General features: G+C 41.6%; 1 protein-coding gene across 1 annotated transcript in view; it reads left to right on the top strand.

Moving 5' to 3' along the window:
- Positions 1–16,496, top strand: part of Nps (neuropeptide S) — a 94,571-nt gene that overhangs the window by 69,902 nt on the left and 8,173 nt on the right. The window contains exon 2 of the mRNA XM_023709047.1: positions 14,393–14,557. Within this exon, the coding sequence (XP_023564815.1) occupies positions 14,393–14,557 (165 nt within the window). The remainder of the gene's footprint in view (positions 1–14,392; positions 14,558–16,496) is intronic.

The raw sequence follows: 16,496 nt of genomic DNA, 5'->3' as shown, positions 1-16,496 counted from the left end.
TTTTTTTTTTTTTTTTGTGAAACTGGGGATTGAACTCAGGCCCTTGTGCTTGCCAGGAAAGGGATTATTCACTGTGCCATCTCCCCAGCCCCTCTTTACCTTGTCTTGATTGCATTAATTTCTACTCTAATTTTTATAGTTTCCTCACATTGTTGGGCTTTGGGTTTTGTTTGCTCTTCTTTTTCTAGAAGTTTGAGGCACAGCATTAAGGTATTTATTTCTTCCTGTTTTTTTTTCCTAATGTGTGAGTTCACAGCTATAAATTTCCCTCTAAATACTGCTTTCATTGCATACCATAAATTCTAAGAGATTATGACTTTGTTTTGTTTTGTTTGGTACCAGAGATCAAACTCAGGACCTCACACTTGTCAGGCATGTGCTTATGCCACTGAGCTATCTCCCAGCCCATAAATTCCAATAAGTTGTACTTGAATTTTCATTGAATTATAGATATTGTTTAATTTCTTGTTTAATTTCACCTGTAACCCATTGGTTGCTGAGCAGCGTGTTGTTTAATTTCCATGTATTTATGTGTTTTTGTGGGGTTTTTTGCTCATTTATTTCCAGTTTCATTGCACTGTGGTGAGATAATATGCATGAGATAATCTTTTCTTGCACATACTTAACCATGACCTATTGACTAGTATTTGGTTTAGTTTAGAAAATGTCCCATGTGTACCTGAAAAAAAAATGTCTGTTTAGATATGGTTGGGTGGAACACTTCTATCTGCCAATAATTCCATTTGTTCCAAGTTTTGGTTCAGTTTTGCTACTTCTTGGCAATTTTTTTGCCTGCTTGACCTATCTGTTTGGGATAAGGGGGTGTTAAGTTCTCCTGTTAAGGCTGTGTTATTGGATATTAGATTTTTCATGTCCATTAAGATTTGTCTTATATAGGTGGGTGCTCCCATGTTTGGTGCGTGCATATTTATGACTGCTACCTATTCCTCTTGTATTTTTCCTCTAACCAGTATATAGTGACCTTCTTTATTTCACTTGGTCATTCTTAGTTTGCAATTGAGACTGTCTGAAAACATGATTGCTACCCCTGATGTTTTCTGTGGTGCTGGGGCATGTAGTATTGTTTTCTATCCTTTGAATTTCAGTCTCTGAATTTCTTTAAAAGTTAAGTGTGTTTCTTGTATACAGCACATTGTTGGATTTTGCTTCCTAATCCACTGTGCCAGTATATTTCTTTTAATTTGGATTTACATTGATGATTATAATTGAGATGTATTGACTTATGATTGACATGTTATTTATCTGCTTTATATACCTCTTTTTTCCTGTGTTTAATTGTTTGCCTTATTTCATGGGTCTTTCCATTCTCATTCACTGAGTTGTGTTCATTTTGACCCCTCTCTAGAATATCTTTTAGTGGTCTGCATAGGGTTGGCTTTATCATCATGAAATTCTTTAGTTGTTCTTTGTCATGAAAGTATTTCACTTCTCCATCAAACTTGAAAGAGTTTTTCAGAGTATAGCAGTCTGGGGTGGAATTTGTTTTCTTGGAGGACTTGAAGTAGTTTGCTCCATGGTCTTCTTGACTTGATGGTTTGTGAAGTGAAATCTGTCATTATTCTTATGGGTTTTCCTTCAACTGTGATCTCTTTCTTTTCTCTAGCAGTTTAGTATGTTGTTCTTGTGCTGGATTTCTAGTATCTTGATTAGTATATGTCTCGATGTGGTTTTAATTGGGTTGATGCTATTTGGAGTTCTATATTCTTCAGTTACCTGAATGTCAGATTGATTTCACATATTTGGGAAGTTTTCTGCTATTTCTTCTGCCCATATTCTTTTTATATCATTTGTATTGACTCCTTCTTTCTCACTGATGCCTGTTAGTTTTGCATCATTCATCTTTGCATGATTTTGCAGATGTTGAATTATTTTTTCCTATATCCTACTTATTATTAAGAGATCTTTTCTTACCTTTCACTAACTGCAGTGGCATCCTCAAGATCTGAAACTCTGTCTTCACTTTCACTCAAATGGTTTTGCAAGCTTGTGATTGAGATTTTAAGCTCCTCTATATCTCTTTGACTCTGCTTCATGTGATCTATTTCTTTCCTGTATTTCTCATTCAAGGATTCCATTGTTTTTTAATCTCCTCTATTTTTTATCAGTGTCTTTCTTGAGAAGCACTTACTAATTCTTTCACTATAGTTATAATTTCTTTTTTTTACTTCAGAAAATATTTTAGATCCAATTTCCTTTATACCTTTCTGCAGTTGTTTCTTTACTTCAGATGCTATTATTTCAGAGATTTCAGCTGTGTGGTTCCCAATTTCTTCTATGCTAGTGTCTCCTGCATTTGTTCTGGGTGGGCTCAGAGCCTGAGAATGCATTTTGCTCCTTTTTCTGATTTTTATAGCACTGTCCTCTGACCTTTGGTGTAGAGCCTTGGCACAGTTATTGCATTAGCACCTACCAAAATTCTTACCCAAGAGATTATGTGGCTAAGGCTGTTACAGTTTTGTTTTACAAAACTACAGTTAGGAACACTAATAATTGGTAGAAATATTTAGCAGTTGACAAACTTCTGCAACTAATGGATTTGCATTTTAGACCATAAGCGTAAACATTATGTCTATGTAGTTAAGCAGATATTAAATTGGGAATTTCTAATTAAATTAATTCCCCTAAGTTCTGTCTGATCACCTCCCTTGATTTACATGAGGGTCTTCTAGGAAGACTGGTTCACCTCAGTTACCTGTTTTGCCCTCTCTCCATCAACAGAGAAAGACAGAGGATACTCTCATAGATCTGGGTCTAGCAAAGTGTCTCGGCTTACTGGGTCTGGCTCTACCACGTTTGAAATCATCCAGATGTGCCTGGCTTGGGTCTGGCTGGTGAGCTCAGCTTCTTCCTACTGCAGCCTATAGAAGTAAACCTGCTGTATCCCTCTGGCAAGATGTTCAGCTCCTGGATTACCTGGGTGGTTCTGGCCCCTAGTCTTTCCGCAGGGAGCTCTGTTGCAGGGTTCCACACCAGGCCTGTCTGATGGAAGAGGCTCATGTGAGTGTGTGGAAGGTCCCACACATGTGTCAGGCCTGGGCTCTGGCTGGAAAGGGCTGTACTACAGTTTAGATGTACCGAGATCTGATGTGAATGGGGTGGGAAAGTGTGTTTTGATTTCTTGGTTTTTTTGCCTTGTTTTATTTTGTTCTGGAGATTGAACCCTGGGTCACTTCTGCATAAAATAATGTGATTTTTAGTATAAAATTCACAGAACCTGCCTTGGAAGTATGGTTACCTTCCAGAATTGGCTCTCTTTGCCTCTGCTCATGCCTTCCAGCATTTCAGAGACTGCTCAAACAGATTTTTGATCTGGTGTTTGGAGCCACATGATTTGAAGCTCCTGAAAATCACTCTCATGGATTCCCAGACATGCCTCTTTCCTGTACTCCAATGGTATTGTTTGGTTTAATCCCCCACTGAATTCATAACCTTGATTCGGAATGGTTTTTCCTGCCTGAAAGTGTGCAGCATCCACAGCTATATGTTTGAACATGGCAAGGAAATGCAGAGCTGTCGTTTTCCTTATTGTTCTAAACTTGAAATTGAGGTGTAGTTTTTGATTCTTTGAACAATTATGTTTTAGATTTTGTCAAGGATTACTCATGAATGAATGACTTTCACAAGACTTTTTGTGTGTATTTTATTTGTCCTTTGTCTTGGGCTCAGTGTGGTCTTGGGATATGCCATTGGACAAGCATGATTCTTGGTTGCCCAGAGTCCAAGGGCTGTTGGGACACCCACAGAGATGAGCCCTGTGATGTCTGGGCTTCAGAAACCATCAGAGTGTCTTGGACAGAGATGGTAGAGGTGGACTAGAGCTCTAGGAGAGACTAATACAGAGGAGAAACCAGCCTAAGGAAGAGGATAAGATCCAATAGGGCTATAAGATTCAGCAAAATTCTTCAACCAGGGCTGGGGATATAGCTCAGTGGTTTAAGCACCTGCCTGGCAAGCACAAGGTCTTGAGTTTGACCCCCAGTACTGAAGGGGAAAAAAAACCTACCAACAAAATTCTTCAACCAACTTCCTCCTTGGCTAGCTTGTCTAAGAGGCACACAGTAAGGCCAGTGTTTGGGGCTCATGAATGTATTTTTAATTCTTTGGAAATCAAATCATAAATCAGTTTTGAAACTGTCTCATTGTTATTTGTTTCTCAATAAAATTATTTTAAAAATTAAAAAAATGAAATCAAAAGGATAGCTTGGAATGTATTTGTCGCTATCACAATAATGTTATACATATACTTTAATAATATTTGAAGACACATAATGACTCTGTCCTGCATTCTATCAGGTTCTCAAATTACCCACATGGCAAAAGCCTGAGCTGTCCATCCAGGATCAAGAGGAAGATGCCTGCAAGGTGACCCTCAGCCTTACTGCAGAGCAGCTGACAGGGGAGGCTCCTAGGCCTGCACTATAGGATAGTCTTGAATGAATGTCTCATCCTAGGCAGAAACCAGGCCAGGAGCTCAGAGCCAGACAAGGCTGTTGCTTTGGCCAGGATTTGCCACTCTGGTGCTGGCTGCCTTCTCTGAGAGGGACCTTTATGCAGACAGTGATAGGCATCAACACCTGGGCTCCCACTGACATTTACAGTAGCATGGCTCTTTCTCCTGCCAGTCAATTCTTAATAAAGCATGTCACTTTGGAGTGGTGAGAGCTGAGTTCCCTCAGGCCTTCCTTCTTGCCACCTACCCTTTTTCTTATCCCTCCCTACTTACTCTCTGCCCACAAATTTTTCTCTCCAGCCTCCAAGTCTCGGAAATTTGCAGGTGACCCAGTTGACTCTGTTTCCCAAGCCACACCATAGTCCTCTGGGTACCTGCCTTCTTCTTTTCAAAGAGCACCATGTACAGTTAACTTCTGTTCCTTTCTGTACTGTGTTTACTCATTCCTGAGCTCCTCTGTGAAGCCAGATAGTTCCTCTAAGTATTTCATTAGACTAAGAAGCCACACCTCACAGGGAGGTGAGAAGAGGAGCAGAAAAGGCTCTGATTCCTCAGGTTGTGATCCAGCTTTTGGATTCTGGCCTGGCTTGATGGGTGACCAAGTAGGGCTGACTCTGGGTTTGCAACTCAAATAACCCCATAGGGTCCATAGTCAGAAAACCTCCCCATTTGGTGACATGGTCTGCTGTCACTTATCTGAAGATTCTTAATAGTTATTGAACAAGGAGAATCAATTTTTTCTTTATGTTGGGCTCTGCAAATTGCCTGGCCAGCCCTGGATCTTGACCCAAACAGTGACCAAAGTAGTGAACTCTGTTGAGCTGCACCTTGGATTTCTCCATGTATCTTACTGTAAGCCTATAAGGCAAGCATTGGCTCTATCATTAGCTCCACTTACAGATGTAGAAATGGAGGCATTAGCCACTTGTCTAGATCACTGAGAAAGGAGCTGAGGGTACAGCAGCAGGTACTTGCTTTTCCTGCTGCCTGTGCCCCTCCTGGCCAGCAATTCCTGGTTTCTGATCCACTCTGCTGCACTCCATGGAAAGCCCCTTCCTAGTGGTTCTCAGTGGAATCATTAATTCATGCCTTCCCTGAACCCACCTGGCTGAGATTTCCCAGCCTAGCTAGACCAATCCAACTATCTCTCCTAGGCATGTTCCTCAGACTCATCTTGTTGCATGCAAAAGTTTCTACTCCCAAGAGCCACAGGTCTGCTTTGATCTGCTGTCCAGGCAGTCTTCAGGTCTGCTTTTGCTTCTGCACTCTGCTCAGTCTTTCCCCTGGTGGGTCTGCTTTAGCCCAGCTCTGCTTCTTACATCTGAGAGCCTTCCTTTGTAAGGGACCTTAGGAGCTTGTGTGTATAGATGTCATGAGTGACAACACCTGGGTGCTGGATTGTGTTGACATGAGAATGTTTGCCACCAGCACAGCCCCCAAACCCACAAGGAGTGTTCAGAGAAAGACAGCTACTGCCCCCTGAGCTGCCAGTGCTGAGTGGTGTTCACGTCCCTGCAGCTTTGATTTCTCACAGTACTCCTGGCAATCCATTTGTAGCCACACAGACAAAGCACGTGTTCACCACATACTCAGCTGAGACCTGAAAGAAGCTTTATATTCTAAAGTAAAGTGGATGTTCACCTTAGACAGGTGTCTTTCCTGAAGTGCTGACATTTTCTCTGGGTATTCTACGCAATCACTGCCATGGTGGCAGACACTAACGCACTAATAGCAACTCAGGTTCTTCAACTGACACCAGGTGGAGGTGGCACGTGCCACATCTTGGCCTCCCAGTGTCACATTCTAAGCTGTGTAAGAATGTCCTGTTTCTTGCCTGTTAGCCCACTCCACCATCACCGCCTTCCTTCTTGAATGTTCTATGTAAGCATTAAGGAGATAAGTGATCTTCCCTGTGGGTTTGCTGATTGTTAGACTGAATCAGGCTGCTCTTTAGCAGTCTTTCATGGAACATAAGATAATTTCCAAAGAAGCAAAATTCAAAAAATCAGCACAGATTTCCAACCTTATTTATTTAAGGTTAAAGTCAGGCACTAGAAGTTTCTCCCAATTCATAGTTCTCCCGTATGGCAGTCTGCTGGGCCAGCTTGGACTACAGTGGCCTGGGAAAGCCAGAAGGCATGTATGGACACTTCTACTCCCAAAACTGGCACTAGCTGCCTCAATTTATGGTTAGAAATCCCCAGCATAGGGCCAGCCTATTTTAAATAGCTCAGCAGATTAAAGAGCCTGCTTAGGCACATGCAGGGGCCAGGAGTTCAATCCCCAGGCCTGCTGTGCCAGCCCCACCCCTGGGGCATGCTGAGATGGCAATTGAGACAGGGCATGGTGGCGCATTCCTGTAATCCCAGAACTTGAGAGGCTGTAAACAGGAGAAACACTATGAGTCCTATTTACCCATTGAGACACTGTACACCCTGTGCACCCTGTTCTAAAATACAAAAAGAAAAAAAAAAAGAAAAGTAAAGAAAGAAATCTCCAACATACAATGCGTTCATTCTTTCCTTGCATGTTTTTTTTCTCCTTGTCCATTCTTGAGGATTCCTCCTTATGTTTCTGTTTCCAAGAAGGAAACATGCAATCTTGCAAGAACTTGAAGCTTATCTACCTCCTCGGGGTCCTATGCTTGAGCAATGATGGAACAGCACCAGGAAACCAGGAAGAACTTCCCGAATCACAGGCAAGGCCTGTCAGGGATGCTGCACCTGGGCAGATGTACAGGCTCTCCATTGCCTGCTGGCAACAGGGGGCAGCACCTGAATGAGACCCTCGTGTGTTCTGTGCCTCAGGCTTTCATCTTGCCTCTTTCATTTGCAGGCTCCTCTGTGAATGTTTTCTTTACCTATTTCTTGAGTTAGCACTAATCTGACACAGGCTGGCACAGCTCTTGCTATGGGAGAAATCAGGCAATGAGCAAAGTGGTTGTGGTGGGAACAGTTCACTCCGACAGGGAGCAGGAAAGATGTCCCTGCCATGCACACTCTTGAGTTTGGGAAGCTGCAGTGATGCTGCCTGGAAAGTGAAATAACCCGATAAATCAGGGTCTAGAGTTAGGCGAGGGTCTATCCTGGAGGATTAAAGAGGCATGTGCTCCTTCTGGGGAGATTTAAAACTAAAACTAAATGGTATGCTGGATGTCAGGGCACCCACCTGTAATTTAAGCTTTTGGGAGATTCATGCAAGAAGATCACAAGTTTGAGCCCAGCCAGGAGCTAGGACCTATTTTTTTTAAAGCAACTGATGACCATAAACTTGACCTACAGGCACATCCCCATCAGATCCTGTTGGGAAATAAGAAGTCACCTGTGGGTGAGGACAGTGCTTGGCAGAGAATTTTGGAGGAGTCGAGTTGGCAGAAGACTTTTGTATATGTGTTGGGGATTCTCCACTAACTGTTCTCTGATCATTACGTGACTTTGTCACAGATTCCTCATCCCTTAAGACAACTTGATGAAGGCGAATAACAAAATTTATCATTTTCAATAGTATAAAGGATTAATATCTTTGTTCTCAACCCAAACTATGTCTCATAGCCATGGAAGCAAAAACTCAAATAATGTTGCCAACTTTTCTTGATTTCAGTTGATTTTGCAGAGAATGTCATTCCTTTCTCAGGCATAGAACAATCAATGCATACTCTGGGAATAGCATACGAGGAGCCTCGGTCACCTAATGTGAACGTTGATTCTTACTAGGCAGGCTCTTATGCTGCTGAGCTATCTCCCAGCCACCAGAACATTGATTCTTGATGTGACTGGATAGAGAGACACCCATGAGACAGGTAAAGAACACTCCTGTGTGCCTCTATGGAGCTGTTTCCAGAGAGGACTGTGGGGGAGGACAGCAAACTGATGGGAGAAGATGCATCCCGATTAAGAACACCTCCACCCAAGAAGCAAGCATCCAAGATTAAGGAAAGGAAAGCAACAGGTTTCATGTTACTTCTCAGTCTCTGAAGGATTCATCACTGGCTCACAGACCAGAATGAGGGACCCGATGAGAACTGAAACTGCCTCATACTATTTCAGGAAGAGGGCCTCCATCAACTCCCCTAAATTCCCATTAGGTGGAGAGGGAGAGATGATATTGCCAGCTCTGTGCCCTAACCCCTCAAACAGGGAGCGCAGTGGAGAGCAGAAGTCACTGCTCCAAGAAGGCATGGCCAGCTCAAAGGAAGTATGGGTCCCTTGTGGGGCTAGGGAATGATCAAGCCAGGGTCAAATGGGTGGTATTGTAGGGCAGGGTATAGGCGAAGAGTCCAGCCTCAAGCATCTACAGAACACCCCATTCCAGGACACCCCACCCAGGGAAGAACCTGACTATAAGACAGGAGTCATTATCCCACTAGCTGCCACAAGGCAGTTTCTACCTTCTCTGGATACCTCTGGAATGGGAGCAGGACATGGCAGAAGAAAGCTGCCCAGGTGGAGTCTTCATCCCGACACAGCAGGTCGGCTGAAGCAGGCTCTTCAATGGGACACCCTTACTGGCTAAGCAGTTAGCTTAATGGTAAGTTTAAAACATTTTTAGACCTCTCCCTCCTCAAAAATATTAGAAAAACCTAAGAAGAAAGAAGACAATATCTTGGCTACTCCATTTGCAAAATAAAAATAAGTGATCCCAAATTGACAAAGATTTTTAAGGGCCAATTGCCTTAAACTGCTTTTAAGGAGATGAATGTGCTCTCTAAATGCAAACCTGTATTGTTAGTGCTCTTGGGTTGGAGCTCCATAGGCACATTGTCTATGTATTTTCTTGCTTTTCTGGCAGCATTAAGAAGAGAGCAGGTGATGGTCCTTACTAAATCCTTTCACTTCCTCTTGGGGAAGGGAGATGGGTGTAGAGGCTGTAGATTGCAATGACACATCCACAGCAAGCAGAAGCAGTAAAGACAAATGGCCTCCAGTGCCGCCCCCACCCCCACCCCCACCCCCACAGAGGCTTCTCCTCCTGTCCTTAGGCAGGGATGGGTGGGGTTGATATTCTGCTTTGGGTTTGTTCCCTGCCTGGTGAAGCAGCCCTCTGCCTAACCTTCCTGTCCTGTCTTCTTTGCCTCCAGCACATCTAGCACTAGTCAGGTTTTTAACTTTCCTCTTGGCCACCATTTGACCTTTACTTCAAATTTTTCTTAGTGATACGCCTGGCACAGTAAGAACAAATGACATACATGTTTAATACAAATGAGATGCTTTCACTGGGCTTGGCAACCATTCATTTGTTTGGGAAAGAATTATAGTATCTATTACTAATTATGTACTTAAAATATTAGCTGGATGCCCTTGAAATTTTCATAGGCAACTGCATTTAAATAGCTAGTGTAAATATCCAAAATAACAACATATAGCAGTAATATATAGCAGCAAACCCCAAACCCAAACTATAGGGAATGTACATTTTATATTTGTAATCAGAATTTAATGTTCATTTTTACAGGAAAATTAAATATGCTTAATTGTCATTGATAGCTTCAATGTTGGAAATAAACTAATTTAAAAATGCTTTTAAAAAGCTCACCATAGGATCACCGGGTTTGAGTTAGATAGAAATTTATCTTCAGCGTGCGGAGTGTGAAACTGAAAGTTCTATCTTTCAGTGATAATGACATGAAATTATTTTAACTGGGAGACCAGGATCATTTTTTAGGCCAAAACAGAAGCTTCCAGTAGATAAAGTTTCAAGTGCTTGGCATTTATTTGTCCATGAAAACAACTCTAATAAAAGACTATAAAGTTTAAATGGGTACATAGTTGGAAAATAACTATGGTACTCATAAAAACTAGGTGGTAGAATCTATGGGTGAGAAGTCTAAAACCATGGGGAAAAAGATAAAGTCTTGGGAGGTTAAAAGCTAGAACATATTCAGCAGGTTCTCCCTAAGAGATGGAATTTAGGGTTGTTACTAAGTCCCAGAGGGCTCCCTCTAGGAAAGAACAAATCTCCCAGATCTGCTCTCTTGTCAGCAACCCTGAGGGGGCTGAAGACTGCTTTCCTCCCAGCCTTGCACCTGGGGAACTGGAGCAAACTTATGCCAGAGATGTTGCACAAGGCAGGCTGGCTGGATGTCAGCGGCCATGCAGGAACTGTTTCCTTCCCTCTCTCCTGCAGCACTCAAGAAAGCAAGGTAGAGAGTAGGAAGGAAGGCAAGGCTGGGACCCTGAACCTGTGGTCATCTCTAAAGACTCTGGTCTTTCCTTGGGCAAAACTGTGTGGGATTGTCCCCTGGCTCGGTCATCATAAGAGTGACCTTAGGAAGTTGGTTCTGGTGCTGAGATGTGCCGTGGGTTTGTACCCATGGACAAGGGTTAGAACAGACCTTGCGTCACAAGGCTGGAAAGATGCAGATGGTTAATGCATGCAAATTGGTCAGCATAAGGCTTGGAACAGGTGGTTCACATTCCCCCAGGCAGCCTGAGTCTAATCACTGTCAGGGACAGAAAGAAGGGGCCCACACTGTACCTTCCAGTAGAACCTTGTACCTGAGTCAACTCTGCCCCTAGAAACCACAGGTGCTTCAAGACAACTGTATGCTACTAGGTCTTTCCCTTCTCCCCTTTGGGTTCTTCATCTCTACTTGGCTAAATGGAACCATTCACAGGTTTCTAGATGCTCACAGGCTCTGCCCCCTCCTTACTGTTCAGGCCAAGTTCTGCTCATGTCTTTTCTATCCTGCCCTGGCTTTGACCTTGTCCATCTCTTGCGTTTGCATCTTCATGGTGTTAATTTATCACTGCAGTCCCCAGAGTGCAGTGGCTGCTCAGTGATTCTTTGACAAACCCACAAGTGTAGTGTTGGTTGCTGCAAAGGTCAGTCCCACAAGTGCTTTTAGAAGGCTGCCCCAGCATCAGGCAGAGCAAGAGGCTTTACACCAGAGTTTTCTTTCTTATGATGAGTCCTTATGAAGGCTACTTTTGAGGCCCCAAACATTGAGCCGCTATTCACCAGATGCCTAAATACTTGACTGTAGATGCCTTATCATTGATTAAGCAAAATTCCTCCACAGAATGCCATCCATGACATAATGAAGCCATGTGTGACATAACATCTGCTTCTTAGAAACAAGTTCAGAATATCATCAAATTAAAAACAGAGTGTAGGAAAAAGAGGGCCATATGCAGAAGTTTGTAACTAAGAACATATGTCAGTGAAAAGAAAATCTAATAGCATATTTTATTACTAATTATTTAAATCAACATATAAGCAATTTCCTCCAATGCTACTACAGGCTTGCATGCCATCTGAAAATGAGTACCATATATTTCATGGACTCTGAGATGCTATCAGTCATAGATGTACTATTATGCTATGCACCATCAAGGAAGAAAAATATGCTGAGAAATAACAGTGACACCATGGTCGGAAGAGACACACCCACTCCAACTGTCTCTATACTGGGTTCCAGCATAGTGTTTATCTCTAGAATGGCATCTCACAACCAGAGGGGCGTTCATATACCCTCATCCTGCTCTCTTGGGATCTCTGGCGGTGTCTAGAGACGTTTTCTTTGTCACACTAGGGTAGTTGTATCAAGTGGTTAAAGGCCTGTGTTGCTGCTCTTACAGTGTAGAAGGAAGCTTCCCACAACCAGTAATGCAGATGAGATCTAGAACAAACAAGAATTCCTTGAACCTTTTATAATCTAGCATGAGGAGTATAGTCACTTCTGGATTATGTTTGCCTGTTGTTCCCACAGAGCAGAGATCTTAAGCCCTGGGCTCTTCAGAACACACACACACGAGAACTAGGACAAAGAATTCAAGGGGCAACCCTGAGTTGTGGCAATGATTGATTTCAGTAAATTAACCTCAGCTCTGCCTTTATTTCTTCTGCTGTAGTATAAAATCAGGAAATACGCTTGGGCACGTTCTATGTTTTAATTATATTTTTAGAGTGTACAAGAGTTGTGTGAATTAAGAAGCAGTAAAATTAAATTGATTTTTCCATATATGCAGAGAGATGTGGGGATTGATATGTATTACAGTTAGGACCAATGAAGTCAAGTGCAGACTGTTTCTTTTTGTTTGTTTGTTTTAAAGAGAATAAAGGGGCCGGGGAGATGGCTCAATAGAATAAACACTTGCCTGGCAAGCACAAGGGTCTGAGTTCAATCCCCGGTTCCGAAAGAGAGAGAGAAAGAGAGAGAAAAAGAAAGAGAGAGAGAGAGAGAGAGAATAAAAATAAAGAAAACATTAAAAATGATACTGAATTTCAAAATCAGATGATAAGAAAACAGCAATGGTTGTCATACTGCTTATTGTTATCTTCAAAGTAGTTGTTCAGATTAACAGAGAGAGGCATGCAATTTTGATAAAAAAAAATTAAGCGCCAACTGTTCCTTTCAATAAACCAATAGAAATTAGTAGCACAATTACCTTAGTTATTGTGTGTGTGTGTGTGTGTGTGTGTGTGTTTTAAAGACCAAAATACTGAACTTCACTGTGCTTTTTACCTTTTTGAGCTTGCCATTGGTTTTTACATTTTAATTTATTTATTTTATATGTACATATTTTAACAAGTACATGTTTTCAGTACATGAAGTTCGCAATCATCTTGGGGAGTGGGTACAAGGACAACATTCAGCTTGATCCTTTTCTAAATCCTTTTCCTTTCCCTCCTCTTCTCTCTCTCCTTCCTCCTCTAATTCCCTTTTCACATTTTTATTATTGTTAATATTATCAATTGTAGCTCTTGTCTATGACATATAATGTTTATATTTTGTGAATAGTTTTTAAAAAATTCATTTTGATCACTTTCTGTGTCCTAGCTTTGACAAGTTGTTCAATTCATTGCAGTACAGCTGGTCCTTGAAGGAAGATTCTGGGTGCTGTAACTCAAAGCTCTGGGACTTAGAAAAAGAAAGTTTTCTCTTGATTCTTGCAGTCTGAAATATGTCTGATTTAGCAACCTTCAACTTCTGAGGAGTAACACAGAAGCTTGTCTAAATGTTTCAAGGTTGACCAATGAGAAGAAAAAGTCAAAAAGAACTTTCTCCTTTTCCTTTGTTTTCACTCTGGTGTCAGGAGAAAATGTGTGAAAAGGGCTTTGGTGACTCTTAAGACAGTTTCATTATGACAAATAGGAGAGTAAACTTTTAATGAAAAGGCCAATAAATTCCAAATCTGAGTTGGTGCTAACCTTCATTCTAAGTGTTGGGGGTGTAAGATTACTGTACCCCAAGTAACTTCCCCAGCTACCACACTATGGGATCAGTCACCCTGAAAGACACTGAGTACCAGCACCAGCATACCCCAGAGCCCTGCTCTGGGGAGACTTTACTGGGGCTACTCACTCTACTTCCATTTCTACTTTCCCATTGTGGAAACCCAAAGTAGCTGTAGATGTTAACTACATTTTGAAGCACCCAGTGTTCAATGTTTTCTTTCTCTTGTCTTCACATAAGACCCAGTTGAAAGAAAAATCATGAATTAGGCATTTGTAGGTTACACAGAGTAAACCATGAGCTGAGATCCTCTGATCTTGGATGAAGAAGTATAAGGCTCTGCTTCTCCTCCATTGAAAGTCAGGCTTTGGAAAGGAGGATGAGGTGTTGGGGGTTTGGTCTTGCATCAGAAGTCAGGACCATATGTACTGCCTGGAATCTCCTTTTATTATGCTCAAGATCAGAAAGTAAATCCAACTACTGAAACCTATCGGAGGATTCCACTAAGACAGCAGAAGGGAGTCAAGGGTGCAGAAGAAGAGGTCTCTACTCTCTAATCATGGAACAAGTGTCTTAAGTTTGGAGAGGGAAGACCAATATGCCAAGATGACTCACAAGTCGAATTTGAGAAGTAACAGCATTTAAAGTTTTTGTTTTGGTTTTTTTTTTGTTTTGTTTTGTTTTTCTTTTCCTTCCTTCAGTGAATGTTTTCTGATCAATCACTCGACCAGTTTTCTGCTTACCAGAATATCCCCAAAGTTGATGGTTTCAAGCCCCAACAAATCCTGCTGCTCTGCCTGCAGGCCAAGTGGCTGAACTCGCCAATGATAGTTGGGGAATTCTGCTCCGAATTTCTTGATCGCTTCTTGGGAGCAGCAGACCTATATGAGGATGTTCTTCTGAGGGCAAAGGTAAGTGTAAAGAACTGGTGCTTTTCATGCCTTTTGTTGCATAATATCTATGATCCATTGACCAAAACGAATTGCATGGCTGATCCCAAAGTTGAATCATGAGTAAGTACAATCTGTCCTTGGAGGAATGAATACATCTGAACAAGGTTAAATACACCCTACCAAATATTGCCAAAATTACCTATCAGCTTCCCAGTTAAAGTCTTTATATGTTCCCTTTACTGTCCAAATGGGCAAATACATGAGCCCCAGGAGGGCAGATGCCACATCAGGAAAATTTACCATGGGTCTTTGTGTGTTATGTGTTCTTGGGTGCGAGAACTTGCATAGTTATAGGTTCACATCCAAGCCAGTAGTTATTAACTTTGGAGGGTGGTAGGTTATGGATTTTAGGAAATCCTTAAGAATCAGATGATTGCTTTGCCTTCACTCCTAATGTGAATGTCTCATGCACAGAAATATAATAATCCACGTATAATTTCAGGAGATTCAAAGGCTCAGAAGCCCACTTCTGGATCAACGTGGGAGCTCATGGGCTTGAAAGTAAGAGCTTGTTGGTAAAGGCCTCTGTGTGAATGAAGGGGAGAGTTGGGTTGGGTGTGAGTTATCAAGACAGCCTTCTGAAGAGCGGGTTGATCACTAACTCTCTTATTGTCAGATCTAACTGCCAACTAGACTTTTAGAGATTTCTAGCTTTCCAGATGTCACCATGTCCCTGGATTGTCCATATTAGAGTATTTTCAAATAATAGGGATTTATTTAAATAAATAATGGAGCATTATCAATATTTTCTAGCAATTTCCTTGAAACTGTGAGAGGTCCAGTGAAAAGTAAGTCCTGGAGATAAGGCAAATAATCCAGAAAACTAGAAGGAGAAGATACATTTTAAAGCCAAACAAAGTGATATATGGTTAAGTATCCAAATGCTGCCACTGAGGTGAGGGGTAAAAATTACCTTGCCTAATTTTCCTGTGGTATCTCTGAGAACAGAGAGGGAGATGTGAGCCCTTTAAATTACATAGCTGTCTACCCTGTGTGGTAAGAGAGCAAGGGATCATGGGACAATACTCTGTCAGGCCCAGAGGAAGGACTAGGCTTTGGAGAGGAGGAGGATTTCTGAGAAGATTTAAGTGGTGATGCTGGGAAAATGTTGCCTGAGACTCAAATATATCCTGTTTCAAAAACAATTAAATGTGTGTGTGTGTGTGTGTGTGTGAGTGTGTGTGTGTATCCTTGGATGGGAAGAGGTAGCTTGAATTTTGTACATGATGTCTTTTTCAGCCCCAAGTGAATGAACTGTGTTCATAGAGTGGTCGCTGACATCAGCCAGCACTGGGGTCACCAGCTGGCTCTCACCCTGAAAACTCCATGGCCTCGGGAAGACTTGGGCTCAGCTGAGGGTGGCATTAGTAGCAGTGCCTCGTGGCAAAGACTCATTGGCCTGGCCCACAACAGCAGCAGGGCAGTGCGCAGCTGGCAACAAGCACCTAGTAAGTGTGCACCGTTATTACTTTGTCTTGAATGTAGAAGATGTTAATCAAACTTTTTAAACTAAAATATAGGAAAGGGGTACTTTATACATGAAGTATCAAAAGAGAGAAATGAATTTCAAGCATGTTTAGATCCAAAAGTTTAAGAATTATCTATATATCTATCTATCATCTATCTATCTATCTATCTATCTATCTATCTATCTATCATCTATCTATCATCTATCTATCTATCTATCATTTATCTATCTGTCTATCATCTATCTCTATCTATCTATCTATCTATCTATCTATCTATCTATCTATCATCTATCTATCTATCATCTATCTATCAATCATCTATCTATCTATCTCTATCTATCATCTATCTATCTATCTATCTATCTATCTATCTATCTATCATCTATCTATTTATCTATCTATCTATCATCTATCTATCTATCTATCTA

Source organism: Octodon degus, unplaced genomic scaffold (genome assembly GCF_000260255.1).
Source record: "Octodon degus isolate 3935 unplaced genomic scaffold, OctDeg1.0 scaffold00010, whole genome shotgun sequence".
Classification (NCBI taxonomy): domain Eukaryota; kingdom Metazoa; phylum Chordata; class Mammalia; order Rodentia; family Octodontidae; genus Octodon; species Octodon degus.
Note: the sequence above shows the minus strand (reverse complement) of the source record. Positions and strands in the feature narration are given on the sequence as shown.